The sequence below is a fragment of the Rutidosis leptorrhynchoides genome, unplaced genomic scaffold, assembly GCF_046630445.1.
Source record: "Rutidosis leptorrhynchoides isolate AG116_Rl617_1_P2 unplaced genomic scaffold, CSIRO_AGI_Rlap_v1 contig537, whole genome shotgun sequence".
Taxonomy (NCBI): Eukaryota; Viridiplantae; Streptophyta; class Magnoliopsida; order Asterales; family Asteraceae; genus Rutidosis; species Rutidosis leptorrhynchoides.
Window position 1 is genome coordinate 1 of NW_027266764.1, and position 24,949 is coordinate 24,949.

Here is a 24,949-nt window from a genome sequence, read left to right on the forward strand (position 1 = left end):
GGAGTTTTCTCTTCCATCGGAAAGGCGTCTGTCTCGTCTTTCTCTCTGAAATTTCTCTTCATCGACCCTAAAAAGGTACAAAGCAGCAAATTACTGGAATCTGACTGTCACAATTCGAAGACAGTAATCTATCTTCAACCTAAAACTTCAATTTTGCTGCATTAATTTCACTTGCGATTTTAGACTAGTTAGCACAATTTGCACATCAATTGTTTGATTATTTGTCTCACTGATTATTGTCTACCTTTTTAAAAAGGATCATTGGTTACATGAGCAGTATTTTACTATTATGTATCTCAAGTTACTATTTTTCTTTGTCCAAATTCATCCTTAACTCATTTATGCCTATTTATTTTCACTGCAGGCGAATCGCTAGGCAGTTTTATTGAAGAACTGTATTCTACATCAGTTCATTGGTAGTCAGCGATTGTTTTCTGTGGTTATGAAGATGTACGTAAATTCTTCCCTCCTTAATATGAATCAATCCTTTGGGTTCTTCTTCGGTTTCGTTGAATATGTCTCTCTGTAGTTATTTGTTCTATAATATTTTGTTTTGTGACTATATATTTTGATTGGTAAATGTTTTGCAGACTGGAGGCAAATGCTGGTGCTCTTACCAATTTTGAGGTGCTTGAGTTTCTAAGAGCTAGAGGCGCTTCAAAGGATTCTACACGAATTGTTGCTCCAATTGCACCATCTGAATACCAGGTTTTGATAACACTTGTTTCACAAATAGTGTAAATGTATACTTACAAAGTTAAAAGCATCTAAATGGCTGTATTTCCTTTTATGCTATAGGTGTATGATTATTTGGATGCATCTCCTGCAACCAGTCAAACAAAAGAGAAGATAGAAGAATTCATGGAAAGGTGTAAGACATTCAATCTGGCAAAAGCCGAGGTTCTAAATATAATCAACACCAGACCATCTGCTGTAGTCGACATTGACCCGGTGAATTCACATTAACTTTTTTCTTTGTTTTACTAGTTTGCCTATATTAGAAGTGCTATGTATCATGAAGTTATTACTCTTTTAATGCATGATGTTTAGAAATTTCATAGCAGAGTGACAGGCTTGTGTGTGTGTGATGTGTCTATATATATATATGGCAATAAAATGTCAACATTCAATTGCTTGCGGATAAATTATTCACCTGCTTTACTTTCTTACAGATTATAGAGCAGTGTCAAGATCGGTTTAGTGAAAAACAAGTCGATGAGCTGGTAGACCTAGTGGACAGAGGTGTTGCCATCTCTTGCAATCGCAAAAGAGAATGAAGAAGAAGAAGAAGAAGGGACGGATCAGGATAAAGAGGAGGGAGATGAGGATGAGAAGAAGAAAAGAAGCTTCAGATAAGGAAGATTCTGATCAAGTAGTTGAGGATGAGAGGAAAGAAGGTTCAGATACGGAAGATTCTGATCAAGACGACGAAGGAAATAATGAAGAATCTGATCAAGATGAGGAAGGAGATGACGTTCGTCGGAAGGAGATGACGTTCGTCGTGAAGAAAAGGCAAATGCCGGGCCTGTGGATTAATAATAATAAAATAATTTCAGAGTCATTTTGCATGATGTTTAGATTTGTTCCAAGAATTATCAAAGGACGAAAATTAAACTGCATATGGATCTTGGTGTTTTTTTCTTAACTTGTAGATTTTGAGACCTTGCCACTTTTGAGAGAGACATCAATCACTTTTTTTTTTTAGGAAGTAAACATCAATCACTTTCGACACGAATATTTGTTTGTTGAAAATGCCATCACTTGTGACGTTATGAAAATCAAAGGGGAGATTTCGTAAACCGATCTGTTTATGTTTGGGGCAGAAACAGTACGGACTACCATTTTCGTCCTAAAATAGATACAAATATTTTATTACAATTTACATATAAATATTTGTATTTATTTTGGGACGAAAATTGTAATTTTCTATTTGTACATTTGTAGTTATTCTTGAGTTGAACTTACGGTTATAATTTTTAATCAATATTTTAATAACATGAAAAAGACCACATCTTTTGATCTAAATACATATTATGTATGATAGTCATCTTTTTTGAGACAAAATGAAAATTCTAAAAAATCAATACGACGGAAGGAGTAGTACTCACCTACAAATTTCTCTAAGTCAATCAATCACAATAGTGTAAATCTTAAATTTTTACTAAATGAGAAATTTTTTGCTCCAACTGAGGTTGGAGCATGTATAACCAACCACCAATCATACAAAGCCATATGTTTTAACAATTAATTACTCTTTTAATTATTAAAATTTTGTTAATTTCTTTTTTATTACATTATAAATTACAAATATGTGGACAATATGACTCGAACTCATGACCTTACAAAATGGAGAAAGAGATGCTCACCAATTGGACCACGTCCTGGTATGCATTTTTTTAAAAAAAATTTCCGATAGCCATATAGATGTATATAATATTTTAAATCTAAATATATATCTTGATATTTTTTAAAGAACTAATAAATTTCTTGATAATTGAATTTAAATTCAAAAATATATTTTCTATGATCTAAATTACTAGTTATATATGTTGAATAATAATGTAATTCTTCAATCAAGCTACAACCTAGAGCTTATAAAAATGCCTCACATCTCGTAGGGTTTTGAATTTTAAAAATCGAAATGCGCCGCTATGCTTCTAGTAGTGATACGAACCTATGGAGATTTAGGTTAATGATGGCGACAAATACGATGAATGATCATGCTCAAATAGGACCGCTGATGATGAATAAACATTTCTTACCGAATCGACAATTTACCGGAAAAGGTAATTAGTCCAAACATATATTTTTTTTTAGTTTGATTTATGAAGTCTTCATCAATTGTTATGCACTTATGTTCTTAATCCACACAATTGCAAAAAGTTCTACACGTTCGCAACTCAGTTTATATATCTTTCTTGTTCGTGCAATCTGCAATTAGAAGATAATTTTCAATACGATTTAATGTTGTGTTAAGCTTAGGACGACAATTCGCATGAGTTTTTATGAAACCGTTTTATGTTCATGTTGGCTTTTAAAAACTCATCACAGACTTAGAATATTATATGGAACGGTAGTTGAAATTTTAGACTGTGTATTTACTGATGTGAATAGATTAGTGTGTCCATATTGTTCTCAATCTGGATTCAACAAAGATGCAACTTAGAGAAGATCATGTATATATATTAATATGAGCACCTTATACACCATTTCCCGAAAGTTGCACTGTTTGGTTACTAGAATATTGGGATTTGGGACAAAGGCCTGCGGGAAACATTTCGTAGACATGTACCTAAAACACCCTATGCTGACATGATTCAAGCACGTTTTAATAATCACTTAGAAATTTCTCATCTGCATTGTTAAACTCTTGAGAACTCAAATGATGGAGATTCTCTTACTTTGACAGGGCAATTAAAATTTCTTGAAAATTTCCCTTATATTCTATGGTATGATCCTGTTCCACGACTTTCTTGCAGGTGTCCGATGCCTTCCTTTTCATTTCCGGCCGTTGATTCTCTCTCCATCAACTCTCCTCCTCGTTGCTCCGAATTGAAAAAGAACCACCAAAAAAACAGACTTTACCCGACAACATCAACATTATGCCCTCAACCAGAATTCAGTTCTTCATCTGGAGGATATCTTACGGGAACTCCGTCGTTATCAACGCGATTCCGACGAAAAATCGAGAAAATCCATAGGATGATGGAAATTCCCATCTCTGAGTAGAGGCTGATATACAGAGGGAGAATCTTGAAACTGGGTCAAACCCTAACCGAATGTACATGATATAGATATATGTAACCCAATCAAGGCATAGGAGATTCAAAAGAAAGACTTGTTTTCTGTCATTTCTCTTCCCTAGTTACCCCAACCAATTAAGTTACTTTAATGTAGATAGGGATGTAAAAGTCCCAGGGAATAGAGTCAGGGACCAAATAGAAGAAAGTGAATAATACGATGAAGGAAGAGGATCGAAAAATTGATAGAGGGCTTTTGCTTGCGAGGTTTGATATGCTTGGCTCTATAACAGCTATTTGGTAAATTCCTACTGTATCCTAGTTTTCTTCAGGAGAGATGGGACGGATCTAGAATTTGAGACTGGGGGGTTCGAAAAAAATATTTACGAACTTAAACGTCGAACAAGATATTATTTTAACTTCAAATGTTATCATATATTTGTTAGATTTTGGATTTGAGCGACAAGTCTTTTTTATTTAAAAAGAATATTAATTTCACTAACAAAATTTAGAAATATTTTTTAGGTCTTTCCGAATTTATTTAGAAATTTTTGTTAATTATACAATTTGAGTCTCATTTATTTAAGCTATAAATATTTATGAAGATATAAAATTAGGAAAAATCAATTTGAATTATACATATACGTCTATTATAATGTAAAAGCTTCTCTAGGAAATTTAATATTTTCAAAATTAAATGGGAAGTTAATTAGTCTTTAAAAAAGAAGAAGAAGAAGAGATGTTACGTTTTTTATGGTAAAAAAAAGTATTATTATTTTGAAACAAAACATATTATATTATTATTCATATTAATAAGAGTTTAGCTAATATTATAAAAATGGATTATGGAACCTATTAAGTAGTACTAATAGATAGATAATAATGGTCGTAGATGAAAAAAAAAAAAAAAAAAAACTAAAGAGGGTTAAGAAGCTCGATCCAAGGGCTTTATGGATGAAGGACGAGCGCACAACCAACATAATTTATTTAGTTATTTAAAGTTTTCTTCCTTACATAATCTGAACTGATTTAGCTCCGACGATCGGAGCGGGGAGGACGATGACCCTTGCAGTCCCCAATGTAAATCCGTCCCTTTGAGAGTTGACATGGTAACCACAACTAAGGGGTCGAATAAAAGAATGTGAGTTTATGTTTCTGGGAAGAAGAAGCTAATGATTACTTGCATGCATGATGCATCATTTATTTTTATTTTTATTTTAAGGTTTAAGGATTGTTTACTTATTATTTTTTCCTAAGAAACGAAAGAAAGTTATCGGTTACTTAATTTCAATATTTCTTTTTGCTTAACGAGTACTCCCTCTCTGATAGATAAAAATTCCTGGACATGAATAAGATTGAGAATATCAAAGACAAAGTTTAAGTGGATTCACAGTCCAACAAATATTGATGTGATACTAAAATTCATATGCTGACAAAAATTCGTTGCACTCTAAACAAATGGAAAACTCAGGGCATGGGCATGAAATACACAAATTTGTCTGAAACTACGTCGCGAAAAATTGCGGCTCCTCCACTTTACCAACTTGTTTTCATATGGCATGCTGATCCATAGCCTGGCACGTACAACTGACCTAATTCTCACAGCCTACCAGATAACGAAACTGATTGGTTCGATGTCTACATAAAACATAAACCACCCTTGCATTACATACAAAAAGGCACCCCCACCTCTTAAAAAAGCCAATGCATTTAGGAAACCTTCTGTCAGCTTCGTTTCAATTTGTATGGATACCCAGTATTATGTACTATTTCTTCTTAAGCAAACCCAAAGCAGCTTCCACTATCAAAAACAGAAGAATGTTAGTATAAGAAGCAAGAGATAACTTAAAAAATGGTGAGATTAATATTTATCGAAAATAAATAGAAGACATGTTAAAAGTTTAAATTAATACCTGCTTTTTTGCTCTTTTCATCTAAACAATTAGCAGATAACAGATTCACTGTCATTTCTGTTGTGCTATAATCTGCAGAAAATCCCCTATCAACTGCTTCTTGAAGAAGCTCCATTGCTTTTACGACATCATTGTTTTGAATACAACCTCTGATAATAATATTATAAGAGCGGCTGTCTGCACAACAATCCGTGTCTTCCATTTTTCTGAACATATTACATGCTTCATCTAAAAGCCCTTCCTTACAAAGTCCTTGAATCATAGTATTATATGTGATCACATCTGGATGTATCCCTTCAGATTTGAGCCTTAAAAACATATCACTTGCAGCTTTCAGCTCACCAGAATTACACATAGCATTGATAACAACATTATAGCAGCCAATATCTGGAGATATTCTATTTTTCTGCATCGATTTAAACAGCTCCATTGCCTCATCAAGATGCCCATTTTTTATAAAACCATCCAACAGTGTTGAGTAAGTAATCATGTCTGGAAGTTGACCTGAAGCACACATCTCTTTGAAAAGCTCTTTAGCTGCTGGAACTCTCTTAGTTTGTAACAAGCCACTGAGAAGAGTGTTGAAAGTTTCAGTGTCTGGAAACAGCCTTACTTTAGACATTTGGTCAAAAACTCTCATTGCCTCATCTATATTTTTAGATTTGCAATATCCATTAATCAAGCTGTTATAACTTATGACATCAGGAGAAATACTCTTGGAAATCATGTAATGAAAAAGCTTCACGGCTTCCTTCATCTGGCCTCTTAAACAATGGCCATCAATCAATGCATTAAATGTTACAATATTAGGCTTCACGCCATCTTCAATCATCGTTTCAACAATTTCCAGAGCCTTTGAAACTAATCCTTCTTTACAATATGCATCGACCAATATGCTGTACGTGTGCTCATCTCTCTTGATATTGTGAGAAACCATTTCATTCAATAGACTTTTAACTTCTTCCCATCTACTATGTTTGCAAGCACCATCAATCAATGAGTTGAACGTGAATATACCAGGTGTAATGCCATTGTTCTTCATTACAGCAAAGAGAGCAAAAGCTTCGTTCAATTTCTTATTCTTACAGAACCCATCAATAACAGTGTTATATGCCACCAGATCAGGCTGAAAACCTCCTTCGACCATCTTCCCTAACAACTTAGTAGCCTTATCAACATCGCCTATTTTGCACAAACCGTTTAAAATTGTGTTGTAAGTAAATAAATCAGGTTGATAACCCCTCTTGACCATATCATCAAACAATCTAATAGCATCGCATATTTTACCCTTTTTACACAAACCATTAATCATTGTGTTGCAAGTAATTAAGTTAGGTTCGAGACCTTGCTTGACCATGTCATCAAATAATCTCGCAGCTTCGACAACTTTGCCCTCTCTGCACATCCCATCTATCAAAGTGTTAAATGTGACGACATCAGGGTGACATATGACATCAGGAGAAATACCCTCGGAAATCATGTAATGAAAAAGCTTCACGGCTTCCTTCATCTGGCCTCTTAAACAATGGCCATCAATCAATGCATTAAATGTTACAATATCAGGCTTCACGCCATCTTCAATCATCGTTTCAACAATTTCCAGAGCCTTTGAAACTAATCCTTCTTTACAATATGCATCGACCAATATGTTGTACGTGTGCTCATCTCTCTTGATATTGTGAGAAACCATTTCATTCAATAGACTTTTAACTTCTTCCCACCTACTATGTTTGCAAGCACCATCAATCAATGAGTTGAACGTGAATATACCAGGTGTAATGCCATTGTTCTTCATTACAGCAAAGAGAGCAAAAGCTTCGTTCAATTTCTTATTCTTACAAAACCCATCAATAACAGTGTTAAATGCCACCAGATCAGGCTGAAATCCTCCTTCGACCATCTTCCCTAACAACTTAGTAGCGTTATCAACATCGCCTATTTTGCACAACCCGTTTAAAATTGTGTTGTAAGTAAATAAATCAGGTTGATAACCCCTCTTGACCATATCATCAAACAATCTAATAGCATCGTATATTTTACCCTTTTTACACAAACCATTAATCATTGTGTTGCAAGTAATTAAGTTAGGTTCGAGACCTTGCTTGACCATGTCATCAAATAATCTCGCAGCTTCGACGACTTTGCCCTCTCTGCACATCCCATCTATCAAAGTGTTAAATGTGACGACATCAGGGTGATATCCAAGTTTTAGAATCTTTCCCAAAATGGAGAAACCAAAATCAACCCGACCCAGGCGACAGAGACAATTGATTAGGATGTTAAACGTGGCAATATGAGGTAGTACGCCCGACAAAGTCATCTTCTCATACAATGAAAAAGCGGAATCATAACGTTTCATTTTGACAATTGCCCCTAATAATTTATTGAATTGGACGACGGAGGGGAGAGGATGCATAGATATCATTGTATCAAACAAAGAAAGGGCTTCATCAAGACTGTTTAAGCTGTAAAGACGATTATTATTACCAACTCGAATGGACACAGTAGCAGGAGGACGAGAAGAATGAGAGAAAGCTCTATCATTGATTTGGAGAAGACGACAACCATTCCCATAAAAACGGCATCTTGAAGAAGATAAAGCATTTCTACAAAGCGCCGTCATCATCTGCATGTTTTGTTTCGGAGTTGCCGACAGTTGAACGATTGAATAATCAGGGTTGAATTGATAGTTTTCATGGATAATTACACAATCAGTCCTTAGACTATATAAAAAATCACTTGTGGATAGGGGTGGGAAAGTCGGTTTCGGTTCGGTTATCTAAAAAAAATTAACCAAACCAAAAATATCGGTTATTGAAATTGATGAACCAAATCCGAACCATTTTAAAATCGGTTATATCCAAAAACCAACCGGTCGGTTTTGGTTGGTTTCGGTTTTAACCAAACTTTTCTCAAACTACAATTTTATAATATATGTTTGGTTTTTTGTTGTTTTGTGCACAAGGTAGCAAAGCTTGTAATGGAAGAAATAGACTGTCCGATGTAGAATGAAGAAAGCAAGACATAATGAAAATTAGAAAATTTCTGTAGAGATTAAACATTACACTGCTCCAAAAATAAAAACTTTAAGCAAAATAATTCTAAACAAAAGTTAAAAAGAGTGATGGAGAAGCTAAATGACAGAATTGAGTGCTATTAGATTTTCTCAATCTGTATCATACAGAAAAGACAGTGACGATGAAAAATAAATGGCTAAACCAGCATCTGAAGAGCCTAGCAAGGTTAAAGGAGGAAAAAAGAGTGATGGAAAAGCTAAAGGAGATGAAGAAGTTATAAGGCTTAAAAGTGTTTGGCGATAGTTATGTTGTGGGGACAGTGACCCAGTATTATTACAAGAATTACAGATAAGACAATTGAGGGAATAAAAAATATCCTTTAATTTTGGTTATTTTCGGTTTTAACCGAAAACCAATTAAACCGAACCAAATTAACCAAAATAAAATGGATATTTTTTTGACAAACCAAAACCGAACCATTTTAAAAAACTATCCGAACCGAACCGAACCAAATCAATCGGTTTGGTCAAAACCATGGATTTGGTCGGTTATTGCCCACCCCTACTTGTGGATCCTTAAGCTAAGTAGCATCTTACATATATATCCTTAAAAGTTAAAACATAGTTTCGTCTAACATTTATGTCCATGCCTAAACTTCATGCCTGACTTGTAGAAATTGTCACTAAAGTCTATCCAACTCGAAATTGTTTTGATGATCATCTTCATCATCGTCTTGGCTTCTGATGAGGCCAAGCATTACATTCTTCAGGTAAATATTGGCCTCGATTTCTTGTGAGACTAATCTTTTCAGTTTGTAAATTAAAATATCAAAATCATCTTGGCTTCTAATGAGGCTGAGACGAACATAGCGATCTTGTGCATGAAATACTTTGCCGGCACGAGCAATGATGTTGGTTGCTTTAAGAACATAAGAACAATGTTTATCTTCCTCCCTTGCACATTTCATCCATGCATAAGCTGTCATTGATCTTGTGCATGAAAGACTCACCTGGTGAAGCCTCCCTGTCTTTTTAGTCGAAAGTGCAGTATAGGGTTTGAATTGGCTGCAGAGAAAACCGTTTCGACGGAGCCAAAACGTTTCTCAACTTTTCCCATCTCTGTTTCATGATGTTGTATCCAAAATTGAAAAATTGTCTTCCTTTTCCCTTGGTGACTTCTTGGAGAAGCTTAAATGCTCTCAACTGAGAATCCCTTGAAACTCCCTGGCTATTCACATCCATATACGTTATCATCCTTTCATACACTTTCTCATCCTTCACCAACGCCCATTTGCATGCATGCTATCAATTACCATGCTATGTATCTCATTCTAGACGACTATCCCTCCGTATCAGAATAATCGTCATATAAATTTATGTCTAGATATATCATACATGTACTTTCTTATGTTCTCATAAAGCAGACTTATGAATATTATTCTGACATGGAGGGAGTAAATTTAAGAAACGCTTTCTGAAGAGGTTCATACCGATTGCTCACAAGAACCAAAAGATCAGAGAGTTCATGGATCTAGTCCAAACTAACAAAACTGTTGACGAATACCATCATGAGTTCAACAGGTTGTCGCATAATGCATTCTACTTAGTCCAGATGGAAGAAATGAAATGCGAGAGGTTTCTGCAAGGGTTAAGGCTCACTCTAATGAAGGATTTGGCTTCTCGCGAATGGAAGAATTTTGGGAAGTTATTTGATGCTGTCCAAAGATAGGAAGATGCTGACAACAGGCAAAGGGAGCACATTGAGAAGAAGAAGGATGGACCAGGGCAGACGTCACACAACCCCTCGAACAAAAAGAGTTGTAGCTACTCATCGGCGCCACCCACATACAAGGGTAACCAAGGAGGTTTTCGAGCTCAACCAAGTCAAGGATCAATTCACACTCCAACTCGATCCCAAAGCAACACTGCAATACCTACTTATGGTACATGCAACAAGAGACACCTAGGAAAATGTTGGTTAAAAAAGGGAACCATTTGCTATAATTGCGATAAAGAGGGACACTACAAATCCAACTGCCCGCAACTGACTCAACAGTCTCATGCAGCCTCTACAGTTGGTCGCCAACACCAGCAGCCGCAACAACAAAGATCTTAGCAGAATGTAGCTGGAGGAACGAATCAAAACTCCCAAGCCGGGAATCGTAGCAACAAAGCTCAGGTGTTCGCCATGAATGAGAAAGACGTTAAGGGCAACAAAGACATCATTTCTTGTAAGCATCATTTTAAAGATTTTAATATAAATAATATAAGCATGAATACTCACTTAGAGTAAGTGACTCATAGGAACAATCCCCATTTGAGGTCATGATGCCGGTATACTGATAGATCCAGGTGCGACACATTCATTCGTGTCACATAAATTCGCTAAATGCATTAAAATCCAACGTAGACCCTTGATAGAAAGATCAGCGGTAGATGTCCCAGTGGGGGAGACGCTTATGGCAACGGAAGGGTATCCAAATTGTCCCATCGAAGTGAATGGGAGGCACCTATGAGGATGTGCGTAGATTATCGTCAACTGAACAAGATCACCAGAACATATATCCTCTGCCGTAGATAGATGACTTATTTGATCAACTACAGGGAGCTTCAGTGTTCTCGAAGATCGATCTAAGGTCAGGCTATCACCAGATGATGATAAAGAAAGAAGATGTTCTTAAGACTGCTTTCAGGACTCGATATGAACATTACAAATTCTTAGTAATGTCATTCGGGTTGACTAATGCTCTAGCATATTTCATGGATCTAATGAATCGAGTTTTCAAGAAATATCTGGACAAGTTCTTGATCATTTTCATTGATGAAATCATGATATATTCTAAGTCCGAAGAGGAATATGCAGAACATTTGCGATTGGCACTGCAGACGCTAAGAGAAAACTAATTGTATGCCAAATTTAGCAAGTATGAGTCTTGGATTAACCGAGTAATATTTCTTGGGCACATGGTGTCTAAGGAAGGAATCTATGTCGATCCCAAGAAGATTAAAGCGATCAATAATTGAGAACTGTCAAAAACTCTAACAGAAGTGAGAAGTTTTCTTGGTTTAGCAGGATACTACCGACGATTCGTGGAGAACTTCTCAATTATTGCAGCACCAATGATAGCTTTAACAAGGAAGAATGAGAAGTTTCTTTAGACGGAGAAATATGAGAAGAGTTTTCAAGAGCTAAAGGTGAGACTGACGTCTGCTCCAATACTTACACTTCCAGTAGGTACTAATGCAGAATGATAAAGTCATCGCTTATGCTTCTAGACAGTTAAGGAAGCATGAGGTGAGTTATCCAACCCATGACTTAGAGTTGCCAGCTATAGTATTCGCACTTAAGACATAGAGGCATTATCTATACGGTGAGACTTGTCATATTTTCACCGACCATAAGAGTTTGAAGTATTTTTTGGCACAGAAGGATCTTAACATGAGACAATGTTGATGGTTAGAGTTGCTGAAGGATTATGATTTAATCATTGATTATCATCTAGGAAAGGCAAATGTAGTAGCAGATGCTTTGAGCCGGAAGGCGGGAGAAGCGCAATTGTCTCATTTGACAGTTACTCTAATATCGTTGTTGATGGAACTAAGGAGTATAGGGACGTACCTTGGAACCAATGAGACTGGTGCTTTGTTGGCTACTTTCAGAGTGAGGCCAACCTTACTATCGGAGATAAACTCAACTCAAGACCAAGATCCTATGTTTGAAGGGATTAAGAAAGGGATACGTGATGGAAAGATCACTCAATTCTCTATTAGCAATGATGGAGTTCTCATGTATGGGATCCGATTGTGTGTTTCTAGTGTTGGTAATCTTCGAAAACAGATAATGGAGGAGGCTCATAGTTCAGCTTACGCTATGCATCCGGGAAGCACCAAGATGTACAAGACCATCATGCAAAGTTATTGGTGGCCTTGAATGAAGCGGAGTATAGCAGAGCTCGTATCACGATGTTTGACTTGTCAACAGATCAAGACGGAACATCGTTGTCCAGCAGGAACTCTCCAAGCACTTCCTATTCCGTATGAAAGTGGGAAGATATTACCATGGACTTCGTGTCGGGATTATCTCGCACTAGGAAAGGTAAAGATGAAGTCTAGGTAATAGTAAATCGTCTAATTAAGTTGGCACATTTCATACCCATGAAGACAGCTAATGATGTAAAACAACTAGCTAAGTTGTACGTCGATGAGGTTGTTAGATTGCATGGAGTTTCAAGGTCTATAGTGTCCGATAGAGATGCTAAATTTACCTCTAGACTTTGGAAGCAAGTACAAGAGGCGATGGGAACTAAGTTGAAGTTTAGCACCGCGTTTCATCCTCAAACAGATGGATAGTCTGAAATAACTATCCAGACTCTAGAAGACATGTTGCATGCATGCATTTTAGAGTTTGGAGGAAATTGGGATGATCACGTCAAGTTAATAGAATTCGCTTACAACAACAATTTTCAAGCAAGCATACAGATGGCACCGTTCGAAGCATTGCACGGCTGGAAGTGTAGAACTCCAATATGTTGGGATGAGGAAGGTGCCAGACAACTAATGACTCCGAAGATAGCACAACAAATGTCAGAGAGTGTAAAAATGATCCGAGATAGAATAAAAATGGCGCAAAAAAGGCAACAAGCGTATGCCAACAAAAGGAGGAGATCATTGGAATTCAAGGCAGGCGAAGAAGATGGAGATATGGTGTTTTTGAAAATATTACCATGGAAGGGAGTACTTCGATTTGAAAAACAAGAGAAGTTGACACCAAGATACATTGGGCCCTACAAAATAGTAGAGCGGATCAGTAAGGTTGCATACCGATTGGCCCTACCACCGGAGATGGCAAAGATTCATGATGTGTTCTACGTCTCGGTCCTAAAAAAGTATGTTCACGATCCATCACATGTTCTTGACCATCCTCCGGTTGAGTTTAGAGAGGACTTATCATACGAGGAAGTTCCAGTTGCGATCTTAGATGATCAGAGAAGAGGATGCGAAACAAGGTGATACCATTAGTAAAAGTGCTTTGGAGGATCTCTAGGATCGAGGAGGAGACATGGGAGACAGAGCGGAATATGAAGGCTAAATATCCGCATCTATTTAATCCTCTAGGTTAGTACTATTTCGAGGACGAAATATCTTAAGTGGGGGAGAATTGTAACACCCGTACTCTAATTTAGACGCGTTTTATTTCGGACAAATATTAGTCAAAGGTCACACTGTCTTTTCCTAATATCAAAACCGGTTCATTAAAGTAGAACGGCAAGACATTTCAATTATTCTAAAATTAGAAAGAAATGATTTTTATATATCGTCTAGTGGGTAACAAAACTACGGGCGACATTGGAGAAGTAGCTAATATCAATTAGCAATTATCGGTCTTCATTACTGTGAGTAGACTTTTAATTATAGAAGGCGTATATATTTTTATTATGTACTTCATGCATATTGTTTGTATATAATATATATATAATAGCTATCTAGGATTGGTTAAGCGGATAAATATCCGTAAAGATTTATAATAAATTACTATTACATGTAATCACATGTGGGAAACTCGGATAAATACATAAATCGATTCCTGAGTTCGACGGAACTCACGATAGGAATCGACGCTGGTTCTACGGATGGCTAGAAGGGTTGTCATGACACGGCGCTGGGCTACGGAGGGTCTACGGGCCATAGTTCAGAAGCTCAACCAGAGCCTGGTTGAGGAGTAGTAAAGGTAGCTGTTCTAACTAAGGACACTAGACGTTGTCGGTAACCGATAAAGGTTCGATAAGTGGGATAAAGTGGTTACCATATAATAGGAGTTTATGATTGTTTGAATTGATTGAAAGTTGATTTTGATTTTAAATACATAAAATTATTTTATATTAAAATCATCGACTCGTCTAATCGACCGGGTAAGATTTTGGTAAATGCATTACATGATAATATTTTCAAATATTACCGTGGGTAGAATCTAGTATATATATATATATATATATATCTATATCTATATCTATATAAGGGAGGGAAAAATCCTCCTATAATTAACGGTCTACTCACGAGATTTTATATCTCATAAACGTTGAATAAAATTTTTACAGATAACGAATAGTTAGGAAATACCAGTGAGGACTAGTAGCATAAGATCTCATTCGGAGATCGAGGTAGATCCATAGCCTCGAACATAGCATAATAATTATCTTCATTAAATAATTCATCTGGGCGGCACTTGTGCCGAAGTATGTCTTAGACTTAATCTGGCTTTTATTATTGTTATAAACATATATGTAACTAAAATATCTAATTGTGTTTTGATATTTTATGGAGGATATAAAACTCGAATAAATATTTATTTGTTAAATTAATAAGTATTAAAAATAAAATCCTTGACGTCCCTCGAGTGATCTCCCATCCTTAGAAAAAAATTACGAAGAAAATATCACAATATTATATAAAGGATAATATGACTCAAACCTCTCATCTCACGGATGGACGTAGGGTTACTCACCGATTTTTGACCCAAGCTCGTTTGACGTACTCCCACCAGAAAAAAAAAACAATTGAAAATGTTATTTACATCGTGAAGAAGATGAAATCCTATGCTTAATTCAATCCAAAAATCAAAATCATGAGATAATTAAAACTTCATTTATTACTGTTTGACATGGAATAATATAACTAATTAACCAAATTAAACTCCATTTACTTACCTAGCTAGTTGATCATTATACTACGTCAACAAAAAGCATGTTGCAAGGAATTCTAGAATAGAATATCAAAAAAGTTAATAATTTCTATATCGTTTATACCTCCCTCCATGTGATCATTAATTAGAAACGATTTTATAATTAATTAGAGAGGGAGGTAATATATTGAGATGGTATCAAATTAGAAGAGAGATATAATTACCCGTCAGCGTTGACTGCACAATTAGGTAGAAAGAGCAATCATGTCCAGTATAGCAAGGATTACACTCACATACTTGTTTACCATCAACAACCATACTATCCAACGAGGCTCTCCCGTGGCCGGAACATGAAATTGCCGCCACGGCCTCAGCCTCTTTGCTGCTTTCCTACTCCAACTTAGAGTACTTGCACTACTCCGATCACCATCGATATTGATGATCAACCAGAGATTTAACATTAAAGATGTCAACAAACCTAATGTATAATAAATCTTTGACGCCATTCTATCTTCCTTCCTTCTACGTCCTAAACCCTAAATAATATGATCCAATGAGTGCCTGCACATGATATAATGTAAATATATATATAAAGCTGTTGCTAATTAAGTGCATTAATTATTAAACAAAGACAAACATATCACACCATATGTCCATCAAAATTATCCATAACGTTTTTGTCATGCTTTTGACAAGAGATAAGTTATAAAAACTGCCTGGAACTACCAGGCTTTCTTGTAAAGTTTCAACCAAAGTCGATTTTGGAGGAGTAAAAACATAGATCAGTTACTTTTAAAAAGTTACGAAATAGAGTTTTTAGGGAAAGGAGGTACGACATTATTGAGAATACATGGAGGGATCAGGGAAATGTCCTCGGCCTTCCGTGGATATTAGAATATAAATTAGAATATAATATTTTTTAATTGATATCTAATTCTTAATGATTGAATTTGAATCTACTTCACTGGAATATTCTCTACAGTCTCTCTCAAGCGAATGGATAATGGATGAATATGAAGTTTGGAAGTGAGAAGACGGAAGCGCGGAGCGGAAAGCGGCTTGGTGAAGATATCGACAATCTGATCAAGTGAGGAAACAAAGTGAACTTCCAAAGCTTTACGAGCAACTTGTTCACGAATATAGTGATAGTCAATTTCAATATGCTTCGTTCGAACATGAAAAACTAGATTTGCAGAAAGAAAGATGACAATAATATTATCACACCACAGAACAGGCATAGCCGAACAAGGTACTTGTAACTCACGCATAAGAGATTGAAGCCATGCAAGCTTAGCAGCAACAACAGACTTCCCACGATATTCGGCTTCAATACTGATTTGGAGACAACGGTCTACTTCTTAGAACTCCAAGATATAATATTCGGACCAAAATACACACAGAAACCATTAGTAGAACGACAATCGTCGGGAAAACCTGCCCAATCAGCGTCGGTGAAAGCTTGAAGTTGAACTGGCGGTGTCGAAAAAGCATGTAGTTTAACATCACGAGCAGGCTAGATTAACAAACCATGATACAAGGTCCCTTGTAGAAACCGTAGAATACGCTTCACAGCTTTCCAATGTTCTGTTGTCGGAGCATGCATAAACTAAGCAACCTTGTTCACGGAATAGGCAAGTTCAAAACGTGTAGCTGACAAGAACTATGAGAAACCCACGATGTTCTTGTAGAATTCAGGATCATGAAAAGGATCACCATAAAAAATGGAGAGAATGCGACCAGAAGTCATAGGAGAGGCTTGAGCTTTTGTTGTAGTCATCTTTACTTTAGCAAGCAGATCACTGATATATTTGGTCTGTGTAAGATACAACTCGTCTGAAGTCCGAAAACCTCAATCCCGAAAAAATAATGAAGTGTATCGAGATCTTTCAAGACAAACATGTCACTCAATTTCTTGATTAGAGTACGTATCATTATAGCATCAGATCCTATAATAATAATGTCATCAACATAGACAAAAATATATAAAATAGTAGATTTTGAGCGAGAGATGAACAACGAAAAATCACTGGCTGAAAGCTCGAAATGTAAAGATTTGAGAGCAGAACTGAACCTCGTATACCAAACTCGAAGAGTTTGTTTTAGACTATAAATTCAATATTGACGTCTTACGGGGAAAACCTTATGTTGCAATGCCAAAAATTATACACATTCGGTACTTTTCCATCCAAATCCCCAAACGTCTAATAAAAATTTCCTACAAGTATAAATAAACTAATAATTAGAAACCAATACTATTTATAGTATATGTAGTCTAATTTATATTTATATATATATAAAAATTTTATGAGTGTTTGATCAACATATTTGAAAATTTTTTGGAGGAGCATCTCGTAACCATTCGAAATCAAGGCCATAATGTTAATGCATTTCCTTCAATCTATTAAGGAGCATCTGAAAGAAAAAAAATAATACTCAAATATAAAATACTTTTCCCGTTACTTTTCACATACATGAAAATATATCTAGACACAATATTGAACACATACCTGTATTCGTCCTACAATCACCCGGTGTTGGCCACGTTGTTTAATCACTTCAGCAACATCAACTTCAACATTCCTAATAGATTCCCAATCAACAGAATCGGAATGATTATTACTTCTTGGTCCATCTTCGGAGTAGATTTTTCTTATTTTTGCCCAATCAATAATTTCTTCTAGTTTTTTCTCCTCATTTGCTTTTTTCTTCCTCGGCTGATCGGTTGTTGCTTCTTTTTTACCTTTCGACTTGATCGTTTCTTTTTTACCATCTCTAAACGTTTTGACTTTTCTTCCTCGCGTCTTCTTCCCGTCAATATCTCCATTACTAGTCTCACCCACACATGTCATGACCTCGTCATGATAACTTTTTTCTGGCTCTGGATTAGTGACGAAGTATTGTTGTCCTCCAACATCATATACTTGAATATTTGTTGAATGTTGGAGGGAAAACTTTGCGTCAAGATTTATATAAGAATAACTATCATAGATGGAAATAAATAAATAAATTTTGGACCATATATATACCATTATTAAAACATACATTAATACAGAGGAAAAAGAAAAAAGTAGTATAGTAACCTTGAATTATGGTCAGAAACATTTTGAGTTAGAAAAACTCCAATCACTGGATCTAGAACTGAACCCTTCCATGGCTTAAGCTTCTATCTCCTGAAATAAGAGTACGTACGTTCGTTATGACATAACGTAGAAGAACAATGATTAAAACACACAATTATAATTTAATAACTGATTGAAAAATAATTGCATTGAATGAAAACATTAGTTACATACCTAGTATGTGATGCAATTGAGATCTTAATAAAACTATTCGCTTCCACAATTTTTGCCTCTCTCTTTCCAACCTGGCTTCCTGTTCACGTGTTTCCCTTTCCTCAACATTTTCATTGTTCACAAGATTCCAAAAGGTCAAGGATTCTGAGTCGAGCTTAACTTTTGGCCTTATTCGACTTTTACGAGGTTGATATGGAACTATTGCGTCCATATCTTCAGCTGGCTTCTTGTCAAGATCCAAGCTAATCAACTCTAATACTGAATTTTGAGTACTTGGTCCTTCGACCAACAAGCTAGTTGTTGATTCTGGCAAAACTCCCTGATCACACATGCCTGCATCATACACAATTCAGAAAGGAAAAATACTTATTTTCAAAAACAAAACATGACAAGTAGTTTTGATTTTGTCATAATGAAATGGTCAATACCAGTATTTTCATGTACATTCTTTCTTCCTCTTGCATTGATGCTTCTCTTTTTTTTGGGATGAAAATCCCACGAGCAAGTCCGTATTGTTCTTATTAGTTTTACGATGTAGGACAGATTTAATAATCTTCTTTTATTTGTCCTTTTTCTTTAAAATGCTTCGGGAAACCAAGACCAACAGGATTATTGAAATCAAACGATTGTTCCTGATCCTGGAGATCTCTAGGATTTGCTGATGGAACTTCCTTAGCAGCTGGCACGACCTTGTTCGAAGTTTTAGGCTTCAACTTCCATTTAGAGGGTGTCCCAATATATTCAGCAATTTTAGGGCGTCTATGTTTCCTCTTTCTATTCCTTGCAGGTGTCTTTGCCGGCGTTTTGATGAAGTCGACGCCACTGTTCAACCCTATATGGCCGTAAGATGCTAACAACAACAACCAATAAAGTAAGACATTTATAAGAATGGTATCTACTGTCTTGTATTATACATTGGAAAAATCCTAGAGAATTAATATCTGAACAAAAAGATGGACATATAATTATATATTGGACATTGTGTAATTATTTGTCACACATTAAAGTAATTTGGTCATTCTAAGTTGCAGCAATTTCCCTTGAAGGAAAAAAGTTCAGCTAATGGGGTTGTGTTTAAGTTGCAGCAACTAAGACAATTTAATTATCATCAAGAATGTCCCAAAAAAATCTCTAAATCCTAGCAAAGGTCGAGTGGTTTAATTATCTTCATATGTAAAACATTATTTGGACTATAATCTGCCAAGTCGCAAAATCAAATTGTCTAGTAAACGAAAGATAAAGTTAACATATAACTTCGATCTATTCTAAAATCTTTTTCCCAAAAAGCTATCGATTAAACCTTGTATAATTTAAATATATAGCTTATTTTTTCCAAACGTTTAGCGGCTTTATTCTAATTCCCAAAAAGCTACTGTAAATTGTTTTACTAATCATTCAAGCAGCATAATACTGTAGAGACGGAGTTAAGCTTAAGTACTTACCAGAAAAAGAAGATCAAAGGAGAAACAAGTGTCGTAGAAATTATCAAGACCGATATATTCAAAAAAAGAAATTAAGAAGACCGTTATTCCAATGTGGTTAATTACTACTGTTTAATTAAGAATTTCACCGGATTAGAGTTTGTTAGTCCACCTATTAAGTATCCACTAACCCACGTTTGGGAATATACGTTTTTCAACATGTAAAATTACTTTATGACCATCAATAAATTATTTACTTCAAAATTTTCGAAAATACTACTGTAATCATACATGCTTTTTATTTCCCTCACGAGGCTGCTTTGACCATTGACTATTTAATTACACCATAAACCGAATCAACCTCTACTTGTGCAATAACAGGAACATCCCCATTCCCCAGGTTGCTTCAAAACTAGCATTCTTACCTGCACGTTGTGCGGGATTTTACGATTCAGAATCAATTATATCTTCTATATAATATATATATATATATCATGATTATATGAAGTGCTAATATTCCTAATTCTGAGCACAATCATAATAAATAATCATAGTTAAATGACCATAATTTAAATCATCTAAATGACCAAAGCATTTTCTGTTTAGTATAAATGAATAGTAGTATAACGTTTGGACTTTGAAGCTATTTATTATTATATTTATATTTATTTTGAACTATATAAGAACTTTGAAGCTATTAATTTAATGAGTTATGATCGAAAGTCAATATATTCCCAACCTGCAATTCAGAAGCATGAGGATTATTCGAAGCCACTAGACAATCTCCATAATCTATAGAATATGAACATTATTCAATTTAACTCATTTGTTAACATTTATACAAACAGATGGTGATCAAAAACACGAAACCACTATCTAGTTTAGCTTCATTTTAAATTCTATATAATCATTTTGCAAAGCAGATTAGAGCAATAACCTAACAAAATGCCACTTGTTACTATTAACCCTAACAATGGAATGGAGTAGTCTAACAAACAGACCTGAGGTTGGAGGTACTAGTAATCAGCAAAACAACATCTTGAACATGCAAAAAAGAGCATTTATCGTTACGAATCTTCGATCAGTGCTTTGTTGAGAATTTTTGAATTGTGAGAACTCTGTAATGTTGGTTTTACCAATTAGTCCTTTAACTATTATAAAAACTGTTCAATTTTCCTCTCGGTACGTAATTCGTTAGTTTGTACCCCTCTATGAGTAAATCCACTTAGGATGGTAACAGAAATCGGCAACTTCAAAAAAAAAAAACGTTTGGAGTTGGAGTGGTCTAAATCATAACTGCAGTCAAACATTATCTTCCATAGATTATATAAGAATAGAATGTTCATAATAGAAGCTTCAAGTAAATCACAACAAGATTGCTCCAAAGAAAAAAAAAAGTAGATCACGACAAGAAGCAGAACGAAATTTAAGTCGTAGACAAAGCTGATAGAAACTTTATGGTAGAAGTTCCTCTACTTGAATTGGCGTTAAAAGAAGCCAAAACATGTCTTACTGTCCCACAGGCATTAGTATACAATGCTTTCGAGATGGGTTAAAAATCTTGAGTACCAAGAAAACGATAAATGGACAATCAACATTTTTCCAGATAGTCTTTGGAATAATCTGATTAAATATCAGCATGCACAACCACCCCTTTGCTCAGTCTCTGACACAGCTTCTGGGATACCCTGGAAATATCTGCAAATAATATTCAGAGTAAAAGAAAATATGAATACTGTTGATAATAACAAGATATTACAGATATTACACCATGGTTCATAGATAAAACAAATCCAGTAAAATCCAGTAAAACTTAACATTCTCGTTCTGTCAGGAAAAAATGACAGTATAGTGGATTCCATGTTCTGAGTTCTGAACTTCAACAAAAGTGACGAACTTTCTGATCATCTTTGTGTTAACATGCTTATGAGTTATGACACATTGTATATTTGGAGGAAACACGGTACAGCATAATAGAAAGGTGAAGTCTGGAAAGAAAAGGAATTCCTGAGTCGGAAAAAAATGCATAACTAATCAAGAAAACCATGCCAAATTTGAACTTCAACTATCCATAGCGGCTTAAAGCATTGAGAGTCATTAGTTGGTATTTTTCTAACGCCAAAAAATAGTTTGGATCAAAAGAACATTGCTTTTTCTAGGCCAACAAATGGTTTGGATCAAAAGAACAGTGTATTAAGTCATGAATAATCAGTCATCAATCTGTACTTACATGTCCTGCTCCGGTTCATTAGCTAGAGCAGTTTTGCCAATACAAAAGAATGCAGCATCAACATTGTAATCTTCTTTGGCAGATGTCTCAAAATATGGAATATTTCCTTTCGATGCACACCATTCCCTCGCTTTTTTCTCAGAGACCTGAATACCAACATTACACGAAGGTCTGATTACTAGTGACACATAAAGACAGATATACATATATATATATATATATATATAGAGAGAGAGAGAGAGAGAGAGAGATTGGCAATGCAATTTCGACAGCTTACCACTCGACTATTTCCACCATCAATATCAATCTTGTTTCCCAGCAATATAAATGGAAACGTTTTTGGATCAGCAGGGTTTGCCTAACATGCAACATGGAGACTGTGTCAACTCATAAAAAAAAATTGATAAACTGAATTGACATCTTGGCTCTGTAATAATTATTGGTACCAAAAAGGCTATTTAGATTACTATACCAGAAGTCCGAAGAGGTGATACCAACTTCGGACCCCCTCCTTAAAAGGAACAAAAAAGTATGAATGTTCCAACAGACCTGTTTGAGAAACTCCTCATGCCAATTGTCGAGTGTATCAAATGATTTCATCACGTTGACGTCATAAACAAGAACACAACAATCTGCCCCTCTGTAAAATGCGATCCCAAGACTCTGAAATCTCTCTTGACCTGCTGTATCCCATATCTACCAGGTGTACGAAAAAACTAGTTTAAGTATTGTATGTAACAGTATCTACCTAGAGAGCATGAAACATAATAACATTGGACAAAAGAGCTCACTTGTAGAGTAACGAGCCTGTCATCAATTTGGAGTTCTTTAGTCACGAAATCAGCGCCGATTGTTGCTTTATATTGCTGACTAAACTTCTTATGCACATATCTGAATCGCAAGTTAAGAATTAACAATAGTAATCAAATCACAACATTCTTACATGGGTAACTATGATCTGGAACAAGTTATATCAAGAACAGTGCAATATAGAATTATGGATAAGGCTACACAGTGATTGCAAAAGTAAATACAGAACCAAACTTTCAAGCGATAGAAGATTCCAACAAACAGACAATTAGGAAACAAAAAATTACAAAAATAGCATAACATTACAACAACAAGAACGAATCTATTTAGATTGATGGGAAGGATACTGGTTCATCAATGACGTCTTGCCAACCCTGAGTTTAACAACAAAAGCATATGAGTCACCATGAAACCAAAAGACGTGCATAAACATATGTTGATAAATACATGAGCATAAGTCAAAAGAGAGAGAATGTCGCGACAATCCCTAGAAATTAGATAATACGAACCCACTATCGCCGAGAACGATGACCTTGAGCAAAGTACGCCTACGCATTGCCATGGATGAAGATCAAGCCAAAATTCCAATCTACTCTACAATAATTTAGAAAGAGAAGGATATTATTATCAAAGATGACTTTCTTAATTATCGTTTTCAGTGCTTATAGACGCATAAACACGGCGGAGATGATGATGATGGATGGATGGATGTAATTTTTCCGATTTGATGCAGAAAGGTGTTCGTTGTTTGATTAGAAAGAAAGAGAAAGGAAAATAGAAAAAGGGGCGCCAATTTCGATTGCTTTCTTTCTCATATTATGTATGATCTGGATTTGTAATTTGTAAATTTTCTTTGCCTCTGTAAACTAATCAGCTTGTTAAAATAATAATGTGAAAGCTGGCCAGACGGTCCCCAAACTATAACAAAGCTTAGAGATAGACCCCCCAACTTAGTAAATAATGCATCTAGTTCCTTCAATTTTTTTTATTTTTTATGTTCCTTCAATTTATCATTCCTAGACACGAAATATGTATATTATATGAACCAGATCTGAAAATATTCTGCGTTTGCCTCAAAAAATAGAAAATATTTTGTTTCATTACACTCATTTGATAAATTGGGTTTTAGTTTCGTAACCAATGTCTAAATCATGGAACTACTGCTTTAACCCTATATGAAAACATGTATTATTTCCGTCTCAAAATAGATGCAAATTATTCCATACGATTTGTATTGAATCAACAATTTAGATTTGGATTTTTCAATCAATTTTTTTTTTGTTAGATAGAATTCGGGACTTTACATTGTTATTCTCAAATTAGATGGTTTGAAATTCATGATTGGAATTTGGTAGTCGATGATAGTTTGTTCTTTAAAAGAAAATTGAGTAAAAAATTTGCCAATTTAATCCGAATATTTAATTCGGTTCGATTTTTTCATATTAACAAACTATTGATTAAATAAATATCAATAAAATTAAAAATTTAGACGGAGGGGAATAATAATCTACATAAAGAATCTTAGGATGCCACTGCCACATGATACGTTTTTAGAATCTTTAGTACATTATATTAATAAATAAAAGTGTCACATGGACAACAAAGACAAGAATCCGACGGCGAGTACTGCATATCATAGAAGATAACGTTGGGAAGGATGAAAGGTAAAAAACTACTTTGGGGGGTTGTTTAAAGAGAGTTTCACAATACAGGGACTAAATTTATGTTTCCTCAATTATTCTAAACGCACGTGTGTAAATAGCTGAGCGCGGACGCCGTCGTTTCGTTCATTGATGCAAATTGTTATATCCCGGTGGCTGGAGATGGAGAGTGGAGGCGCGAAAAAA

General features: G+C 35.3%; 3 protein-coding genes and 1 pseudogene across 5 annotated transcripts; 1 reads left to right on the forward strand and 3 right to left on the reverse strand.

The window, feature by feature from the left end:
• Positions 1-442: 442 nt before the first annotated feature.
• LOC139884339 (uncharacterized) lies at positions 443-1,277 on the forward strand. Its single transcript, XM_071868382.1, has 4 exons — positions 443-450; positions 591-708; positions 799-951; positions 1,173-1,277. Exons 1-4 carry the CDS (start codon positions 443-445, stop codon positions 1,275-1,277), a joined length of 384 nt encoding a protein of 127 aa, XP_071724483.1.
• Positions 1,278-5,506: 4,229 nt separating this feature from the next.
• LOC139884330 (uncharacterized) lies at positions 5,507-8,285 on the reverse strand. Its single transcript, XM_071868376.1, has 3 exons — positions 7,756-8,285; positions 5,654-6,894; positions 5,507-5,541 (listed from the first exon to the last, which is right to left on the reverse strand). The coding sequence occupies exons 1-3, from the start codon at positions 8,283-8,285 to the stop codon at positions 5,507-5,509; spliced, it is 1,806 nt and encodes a 601-aa protein (XP_071724477.1).
• A 1,067-nt stretch (positions 8,286-9,352) lies between these two features.
• LOC139884332 (tryptophan aminotransferase-related protein 3-like) lies at positions 9,353-15,854 on the reverse strand (annotated as a pseudogene).
• Positions 15,855-21,696: 5,842 nt separating this feature from the next.
• On the reverse strand, positions 21,697-23,664 carry LOC139884329 (ras-related protein Rab7). Of its 3 annotated transcripts, none has more exons than XM_071868375.1 (7): positions 23,612-23,664; positions 23,450-23,476; positions 23,084-23,183; positions 22,842-22,988; positions 22,570-22,650; positions 22,293-22,438; positions 21,697-21,760 (listed from the first exon to the last, which is right to left on the reverse strand). In XM_071868375.1, the coding sequence occupies exons 1-7, from the start codon at positions 23,662-23,664 to the stop codon at positions 21,697-21,699; spliced, it is 618 nt and encodes a 205-aa protein (XP_071724476.1). The 3 variants fall into 3 exon arrangements, with proteins under 3 accessions (XP_071724476.1, XP_071724474.1, XP_071724475.1); XM_071868373.1 differs by having other exon boundaries at positions 22,791-22,988; XM_071868374.1 differs by having other exon boundaries at positions 23,084-23,186; positions 23,444-23,476.
• Positions 23,665-24,949: the final 1,285 nt, after the last annotated feature.

Excerpts from the sequence above, each read along its gene's own strand:
- LOC139884339 (XM_071868382.1), top strand. Across the intron at positions 709-798 it reads TTGCACCATCTGAATACCAG|GTGTATGATTATTTGGATGC; the intron begins GTTTTGATAACA and ends TTTATGCTATAG. Across the intron at positions 952-1,172 it reads CTGTAGTCGACATTGACCCG|ATTATAGAGCAGTGTCAAGA; the intron begins GTGAATTCACAT and ends ACTTTCTTACAG.
- LOC139884330 (XM_071868376.1), bottom strand. The coding sequence starts at position 8,285 with ATGCAGATGATGACGGCGCTTTGTAGAAATGCTTTATCTTCTTCAAGA. Across the intron at positions 6,895-7,755 it reads TTATTTGATGACATGGTCAA|GGGTTATCAACCTGATTTAT; the intron begins GCAAGGTCTCGA and ends TATGGTCAAGAG. Across the intron at positions 5,542-5,653 it reads TGAAAAGAGCAAAAAAGCAG|TGGAAGCTGCTTTGGGTTTG; the intron begins GTATTAATTTAA and ends TGTTTTTGATAG.
- LOC139884329 (XM_071868373.1), bottom strand. The coding sequence starts at position 23,664 with ATGGCAATGCGTAGGCGTACTTTGCTCAAGGTCATCGTTCTCGGCGAT. Across the intron at positions 23,477-23,611 it reads ATCGTTCTCGGCGATAGTGG|GGTTGGCAAGACGTCATTGA; the intron begins GTTCGTATTATC and ends TGTTAAACTCAG. Across the intron at positions 22,651-22,790 it reads TTTTAAGGAGGGGGTCCGAA|GCAAACCCTGCTGATCCAAA; the intron begins GTTGGTATCACC and ends GTTGCATGTTAG.